The sequence below is a fragment of the Rhinopithecus roxellana genome, chromosome 1, assembly GCF_007565055.1.
Source record: "Rhinopithecus roxellana isolate Shanxi Qingling chromosome 1, ASM756505v1, whole genome shotgun sequence".
Taxonomy (NCBI): Eukaryota; Metazoa; Chordata; class Mammalia; order Primates; family Cercopithecidae; genus Rhinopithecus; species Rhinopithecus roxellana.
In genome coordinates, this window is record NC_044549.1 from 50,083,792 (window position 1) to 50,092,249 (window position 8,458).

General features: G+C 45.7%; 1 protein-coding gene across 1 annotated transcript in view; it reads left to right on the top strand.

The window, feature by feature from the left end:
* Positions 1-8,458, top strand: part of HMCES (5-hydroxymethylcytosine binding, ES cell specific) — a 29,178-nt gene extending 20,720 nt beyond the window's left edge. Inside the window, exons 6-7 of the mRNA XM_010354760.2 lie at positions 3,660-3,852; positions 6,921-8,458. Of these exons, the coding sequence (XP_010353062.1) occupies positions 3,660-3,852; positions 6,921-7,157 (430 nt within the window). The 3' untranslated portion in view covers positions 7,158-8,458. The remainder of the gene's footprint in view (positions 1-3,659; positions 3,853-6,920) is intronic.

Below are 8,458 nucleotides of genomic sequence, written 5' to 3' on the forward strand. Positions count from 1 at the left end.
TATGTAAAAGGATAAAATAAAAACCACATAACTTAAGGAGAAAATGGGGTTGAGACAACACTTAAAATGTTGTCAGTGACACATTAAAAATAATGGAAACCTAATAAAACAGTAGCACTGCTTTATTCATGTTAGGTGGTTAAGAAATAAATAAATACTACAGGCGGGCCACGGTGGCTCACGCCTGTAATCCCAGCACTTTGGGAGGCTGAGGTGGGTGGATCACGAGGTCAGGAGATCGAGACCATCCTGGCTAACACGGTGAAACCCCATCTCTACTAAAAATACAAAAACTAAATTAGCTGGGCGTGGTGGCGGGTGCCTGTAGCCCCAGCTACTTGGGAGACTGAGGGGAGAGGATGGTGTGAACCTGGGAGGTGGAGCTTGCAGTGAGCTGAGATCGTTCCACTGGACCCCAGCCTGGGCGACAGAATGAAATTCCATTTCAAAAAATAAGTAAATAAATACATAAATAAATACTACAATAAATATGGCACTTTACCTTGGCAAGACCTGAAGTTTGCTTGTGGAAGTGGGTGTTGGAAGAAATGCATCTCATGAGTTATTGTGAAGTTGTGGAAGGAAGGTTATGTAAAATTTTTTCTCTTTTGCAATCTTAAATCCTGGGGCACATTTTTTCTCCTTTGAACGTATTTCCTTTGAGGCATGCATTTGTAATAGATATTGTTTAATCAAAATTGAATATTTGATTCAATGTATAGCCTTCTCCTCCAATTAACTTCTGTATCACTGCTAGAAATTCTTTTTTTTTTTTTTTTTTTTTTGAGACGGAGTCTTGCTCTGTCACCCAGGCTGGAGTGCAGTGGCCGGATCTCAGCTCACTGCAAGCTCCGCCTCCCGGGTTCACGCCATTCTCCTGCCTCAGCCTCCCGAGTAGCTGGGACTACAGGCGCCCACCACCTCGCCCGGCTAGTTTTTTTGTATTTTTTAGTAGAGATGGGGTTTCACGGTGTTAGCCAGGATGGTCTCGATCTCCTGACCTCGTGATCCGCCCGTCTCGGCCTCCTAAAGTGCTAGGATTACAGGCTTGAGCCACCGCGCCCGGCCCTAGAAATTCTTTAGCAGCATTTTCATCTGTACTTGTGGCTTCTCCCAATAGCAGAAAGCTTTGAAAATTGTCGCCATGTTCGAAACCAGTGAACTAACCACCACTAGCACTAAAAGGAGCCACTTGTGGTATTTAAGGTTTTATTTATATATTTTTTGTATGAACCTTATAGGCGCTTTCTTTTTTTTTTTTTTTTTTTTTTTTTGAAATGAAGTGTCGCTCTTGTCGCCCAGGCTGGAGTGCAATAGCGTGATCTCTGCTCATGCGACCTCCACCTCCCGAGTTCAGGCAATGATTCTCCTGCCTCAGCCTCCTGAGTAACTGGGATTACAGGCATGCACCACCATGCCTGGCTAATTAGGTGCTTATTTTTATATTTATTTTTTCAGTCACTGAGCAGAGGTCAAATATAGATGCTTGTTTATATATAAATAAGTGCTTTCTGTTTCTTTTTTTTTCCTTGAGACAGAGTTCTGCTCTTGTCACCCAGGCTAGAGCACAATGGTGCAGTCTCAGCTCACTGCAACCTCCGCCTCCCAGGTTCAAGTGATTCTCCTCCCTCAACCTCCCGAGTAGCTGGGATTACAGCCATGTGCCACCATGCCTGGCTAATTTTGTTTTTTTTTTTTAGTAGAGACGGGGTTTCTCCATGTTGGTCAGGCTGGTCTCGAACTCCCGACGTCAGGTGATCTGCCTGCCTCGGCCTTCCAAAGTGCTGGGATTACAGGCGTGAGCCACGGCGCCCAGCCAAGTGCTTTCTCTTTGTGAGAAAGGGTCCAATTTTTTTTTTTTTTTTTTTTTTTGGCACTCAATCCGTATGCTAAATAATCTCTCCATTGCTTCTACTCTTTTAGGCCTGGTTAGTGTTGACTTCAGAGTACTTCTTTTTTTTTTTTTTTTTTTTGAGACAGAGTCTTGCTCCATCGCCCAGGCTGCAGTGCGGTGGTGCGATCTCGGGTCACTGCAAGCTCCGCCTCCCAGGTTCACACCATTCTCCTGTCTCAGCCTCCTGAGTAGCTGGGACTATAGGCGCATGCCGCCACGCCTGGCTAATTTTTTGTATTTTTAGTAGAGACAGGGTTTCACCATGTTAGCCAGGATGGTCTCGATCTCCTGACCTTGTGATCCGCCCACCTCGGCCTCCCAAAGTGCTGGGATTACAGGCGTGAGCCACCGCCCCCGGCCAGAGTACTTCTTGAAGTTGTTCCAGCCATAGTCATTTTGGTTTTTTTTTGTAGCATTATCACTGATGTGGACTCCTTGATATCCTTTGCTCGGGAAATAATCACATGTTCTGATTTTTCTTCCAGGATCTTTACTATTTCAAGCTTCTCTTCAATATTTAAAATGTTTCCATTCACATGCACTGCCTACCATGTTTTGAGCCAGGAAGCTTAGACATGTTTGAGATGTTAAATGTGTGTCTTTTTATATATATAGAAAAGTTCAGAAAGGCAAAAGAAGAGCAAAACACAACTTTGTGAAATAGTATGTAGTGAGCCAAAGTAGCAGTCAGTGTTTGAGATGTATGCGCTTTGTGTATTTCTACAAGGCTCAGTTCAGCTGGGTGCCATTTTCTGTGTTCACCTTATGTTTCTCACAGATGAAACTGTGCATAAGCAAACACAAAATTTGCATTGTGCTCCAATTACTCTCTAATATATTAGTGGCACTGGAACAGATTTGCATTTTAAACATAAGCATTGGCAGAACTGACTATACTTGTATTCTACCTTTATAATTTCTGCCAGAGCTGAGTACTCCCTGAAGTGATTTTTTGGAGTTCTCCTGAAAAGAATGCATTGTGACATCTGTCAGGATTACCTGCTTTAGCCTTGTCCTAGGTTATATCTGTGAAAATATGCTTTCATGTGATATAGTTCTCTTGTAGTAATTAACCTTTAAAAATTACATTTCATTTAATCTAAATCACCATTCATTTTAAAATGTACCATTGTTTTATGTTACAGTGTTTAACATTATTTTATATGTTATATATATGTTTAGGAGACAAATGAACATTTGTCTGTATCTGAATCAACTGTACCACCCAATAAAGTGTGTGCCACACTTTGCATTGACTTGGGACATAAAACTGGAAGCTAAACCTAGTATATTTTCCTTACATCCTCTGGGTACCCAGGAGTCATGTTTCACACCTTCTCTGCTTTTCTGACACATCATTTCCTTTTGTTCACAATTTTCTTAGTGTAAGTCTTTGAGAGGTGGTGAGGCTTGAGATTACTTTTGATAGACAAGTTTTCAAGAACTATTTTCCCTGCATTCTAGGCTGGAGTGTCATAGAAAGTTTACCAATTTGCTAGAGTGGACACTGGAGTACACTAGACCAGTCATAGTACTCATCACTGTCTTTGCCATGAAACTTTATAACGTGGCTCTCCAGGTGTTGAATCTGGTGCCCTGTCACCCTGTGCTCAGGGAACACATGGCAGCAATCAGCATGTGAGGCGCAGAGGGAGGGCAGGCTCCCCTTGTGATATCTGAGCTATCAGCTGACTCAAGTCTCTCTCCCTTCTCTCCTTATTCTCACACTACTTCTCCCAACCATTGTCTTGACTTCCCTGGCCAGGATGCCTGCCATATTAGATGGAGAGGAGGCAGTTTCTAAATGGCTTGACTTTGGTGAAGTCTCAACTCAGGAAGCTCTGAAATTAATCCACTCGACAGAGAACATCACCTTCCATGCAGTCTCTTCTGTGGTGAACAACTCGCGAAACAATACTCCTCAGTGTCTGGCTCCTGTCAGCTTGGTGGTCAAAAAGGTAGGGGCCTGTGACTGGTACAGTCCTTTTAGAGCTTTCTGTCTTCTGTCAGTGTGCCCTTTCTTTTAGGATGTGGCCTTTTATGATCAGCCCTTTAATTTGGACCATCAAAAGCTCTCATGCTCCTTGTACACGGCAAGGTAGTGTAGAGCAGTGATTCTCAAACCTGGCTATGACTCAGAGCTCCCAGGAAAAGAACTGTTTCAAAATGTAAATGCTAGACCCTATCCAGACATCCTGAATCAACATTTAGAGCTAGGCTTGGGCTTTTGTATAATTAAGAAGCTTCAGGCTGGGCACAGTGGCTCACACCTGTAATCCCAGCACTTTGGGAGGCCGAGGCGGGCGGATCACGAGGTCAAGAGATGGAGACCATTCTGGCCAACATGGTGAAACCCAGTCTCTACTAAAAATATAAAAATTAACTGGGCATGGTGGCCCACGCCTGTAATCGCAGCTACTTGGGAGGCTGAGGCAGGAGAATCACTTGAACCCGGGAGGTGGAGATTTTAGTGAGCTGAGATCGGGCCACTGCACTCTAGCTTGGTGACAGAGCTAGACTCCATTTCAAAAAAAAAAGCTTGGCCGGGCACGGTGGCTCAAGCCTGTAATCCCAGCACTTTGGGAGGCCGAGACAGGCGGATCACGAGGTCAGGAGATCGAGACCATCCTAACACGGTGAAACCCCGTCTCTACTAAAAAATACAAAAAAAAACTAGCCGGGCGAGGTGGCAGGCGCCTGTAGTCCCAGCTACTCGGGAGGCTGAGCCAGGAGAATGGCCTGAACCCGGGAGGCGGAGCTTGCAGTGAGCTGAGATCCGGCCACTGCACTCCAGCCTGGGTGACAGAGCGAGACTCTGTCTCCAAAAAAAAAAAAAAAAAAAAAAAAAAAAGCTTCAGCTGTGTGCAGTGGCTCATGCCTGTAATCCCAGCACTTAGAAGGCAGAGGTGGGAGGGTAGTTTTACCCCAGGAGTTCCAAACCTGCCTGGGCAATATAGTGAGACCCCGTTCTCCACAAATAGGAAAAAAAAAAAAAAAAAGCTTCTTTGATGAGTCTGTTAAACCAAGTTTGAGGACTTCTAATCTAGACAGTGATTGTGAGAAAGACAAAGGAGCCCTTGACCATATTGTGTCTCCCTCCCCAACCAGCTGTGATTTTTGGTGTCTCTTTTCCGTATCTTTGCTTTCTGAACTACAAGTTGGAGGAGCTCCAGTCCTTAGTCTCCTTCAGGAGGATTTGAGAGCATTGCTACCATGAACCTTAACTTCTTAGAATCAGCAAGGATCCAGAGGGTGTATTTTAGGGAGGGAAGGCAAACAAGCAGAAGGCCTAAAGTGGGGAAAGAAGTTCCAGAGCAAAAAGCTGGTCCCCACTGACATTTGTGGGTAAGGGTTTAGGAGTAGCGATTGTTTTTAGGTGGCATGGAGGGACTTAAAGTAGGACATACTTGGAATGTTCCAAGAATAGACATTTTAGAATGCCGTGTTAAGGATGATTGTTAGAACAGCTGTCCCCTATTTTTCTTAAAGTTTTTTCCATACCCACAGTCAGTGTCATCTTTTTTTCTTTTGTCGTGATTCTGATAAACTCCTGCAACTGTGGCACTTTTTAAAAATTAGATAGCTTGGCCGGGCACGGTGGCTCAAGCCTGTAATCCCAGCACTTTGGGAGGCCGAGACGGGCGGATCACGAGGTCAGGAGATCGAGACCATCCTGGCTAACACGGTGAAACCCCGTCTCTACTAAAAAATACAAAAAACTAGCCGGGCGAGGTGGCGGGCGCCTGTAGTCCCAGCTACTCGGGAGGCTGAGGCAGGAGAATGGCATAAACCCAGGAGGCGCAGCTTGCGGTGAGCTGAGATCCGGCCACTGCACTCCAGCCTGGGCGACAGAGCGAGACTCCGTCTCAAAAAAAAAAAAATTAGATAGCTCTAAAACTAATTCTATATACAGGTTGAATATCCCTATCTAAAATGCTTGGGAACAGAAGTGTTTTAGATTTTGAATTTTTTCAAATTTTGGAATATTTGCATTGTATACTTCCTAGCTGAATATCCCAAATCTGAAATGTACCAACAAGCATTTCCTTTCAAAGTCATGTAAGCACTCAAAAAGTTTAGGATTTTGAAGCATTTTGGATCTTGGATTTTCAGGGTTAGGATGCTCAACCTGTATTCATTTTGGACTAGACACCACCCATTTCTGCCATGATCTGTTTTTTTTTTTTTTTTTTTTTTTTTTCCTTTTTAGAGACAGGGTCATGCTCTGTTGCCCAGGCTAGACTGCAGTGGCATGATCATAGTTCACTGCAGCCTCGAACTCCTGGGCTCAAACGATCCTCCCACCTCAGCCTCCCAGGTAGCTCGGCCTACAAGCGTACACCACCATGCCTGACTCATTTTTTAAAATTTTTTATAGAGATGGGGTCTTCCTGTGTTTCCTAGGCTGTTCTCAAACTCCTGGGCTTGATCTTCCCACCTCAGCCTCCCAAAGTGCTGGGATTACAGGCATGCACCACTGCACCTAACCCTGCCATGGTGTTTACTCCAAAAGATGTCACATTCTGGAGAGGTGGCATTGTGCCAATTCAGAACCTTTCAGTTCAGGGTTGGGGTGTGATGTAAAGGAAGCAGTAGGGAGTAGTGACAGTCAAGCAGAGGTTGTACCGATTGTCTGCATGAAGAGAAAACAATGTAGCCACATCACAGTGGCTGTTAGAAATTCTTCTATATCTCTCCAGTCTCATTTTCCAACACTCCCCCCGGTCATGCTGAATTACATTCTTTTCCCTGAGAATGCTTCATTCTCTGCACATTTGGAATGCCTTTCAGTTTTCTTCTCTGGCTGGTCCCACACAATCCTCTGTGAAACCTTCTCTAAGAGCTACTTTCCTGCCCCTTAGAGCACACTCCTCTCCACTCTTCAATGGTGTGTCCCAGCTGGCCCTTAGTAACATTTTCCAAGCCTGGATAAGTACCTGATGCCTCTTCCCCTTTTTCTTCCCTCGGACTTGGCCTTTTCCCAAAAGCTTGAGCTGAATGGTTTGAGCTTTTTCCTTTCTCCTAGGAGCTCAAGGCAAGTGGCAGTAGCCAGAGGATGTTGCAGTGGCTGGCCACAAAGTCACCCAAAAAGGAAGACTCAAAAACACCTCAAAAGGAAGAGTCATATGTTCCCCAGTGGTCCAGTCAGTTCCTGCAGAAGAGTTCACTCCCTACCAAGAGAGGCACTGCAGGACTCCTAGAGCAATGGCTGAAGCGAGAGAAGGAAGAGGAACCTGTGGCCAAGCGTCCTTACAGCCAGTGACACAGGACTTTCAGAGACCAAGGCCAGGGTCTGCCTCACTGCTGTTCTGATAATAGGTTCTTACATTGTATGTGTGTGTGTTTGCTTTGGGAGGAGGTGGCACTGTGTTGACAGTTGTGGGCTCATGGGGAAGTAGCCTTTTTGGCCATGAGTAGGAGCCCCTAGTGGGGCTGGTGGACAGCTTTGGAGGAGGTGTCCTGCTGCTGTCACCAGCCATGTGGGCCCCATAGGGGCACTGTGCCTGCTGCCCTTTCCTGGCAGGGCTAGTGGAGTCTTCCGTCAAAGCATGCCTTACCCAGCTGGGAAGTCTCTGCCCTGATCTGGTACTCCTTGTAGTAAGCTGTTTTCTGCTCAGCCACTGGGCTCTTTCAGTTTTTTAGAATAAGTTCTTTAAATGTATTTTTTTCCTGAATAAATTATGTTTGGTAAACTGCCTACATTTTGGAAAATGATGCTGGTGGGGAAAGTTCTGGATCTTACTTGTTTTTCTTCTAGAATCAGTCCTCAGGAATGGGTTTTGTCACAAACGGGGCATGGGGGCTTTCTGAGGAAATAACTACAAGTCTTGGTGGTGGGCTCCTTATTATGTTTCTTTTTATTTCATTCTTGATACTTGCAAGTTGTCTGAATCCTTTAGCTTCAAACCAGCCTGAGTTGAGTGCTTGACACAGCAGAACCTGTCCTTACCACAGGTGGGAAGGAAAGGATCAGTTTCTAGCCGTGTCGGGCCACTCCTCTTTCGAGCATCTAGAAGGGAGGCATTCACAAAAGCTGTCCCAACAGCTTTTGAGATGACCAGGAGGACTGGGCGGCGCCGAGCCCAGAACGCTCCTGACGCAGCCTTGGCTGCCGCGACCCGACTGATTGCTGTTGCTGTTGGTCGGGTGGTGCAGGCCCCAGTCTGTATGCAAATCAGGGATCAGAAGATCGGAATTTCCACCAATCAGCGGGAAGCCTCGGCCCTGTAACTGTTAATGGGAGACAGCAGCGCCACGCCACAGGCTTTTCCGCTGGAGGGGTGGGGGCCAGGTGGGGCTCCCGCCCCGACCCTTCCCCGAGGCCCGCCCTCCTCGCCTTTTCTCTAAATTCCTCTTTCGAGTGCCCTCCCTTCCGGTTGAGAGGTGGGGGTTGGCCCGTAGTTACACACTCAGTCACCCCGCACTGTGAAAAAGGGGCCTCCCTTGTGGACTGATTGCGTGGGATTTGGTTGTTTTATTAAGAGATTTAAAAAATTTAGATGACTTACTAGTATGACTGTTTTGTCATATTTGCTTCCGGTTTAATAAATGACAAAAATGAAA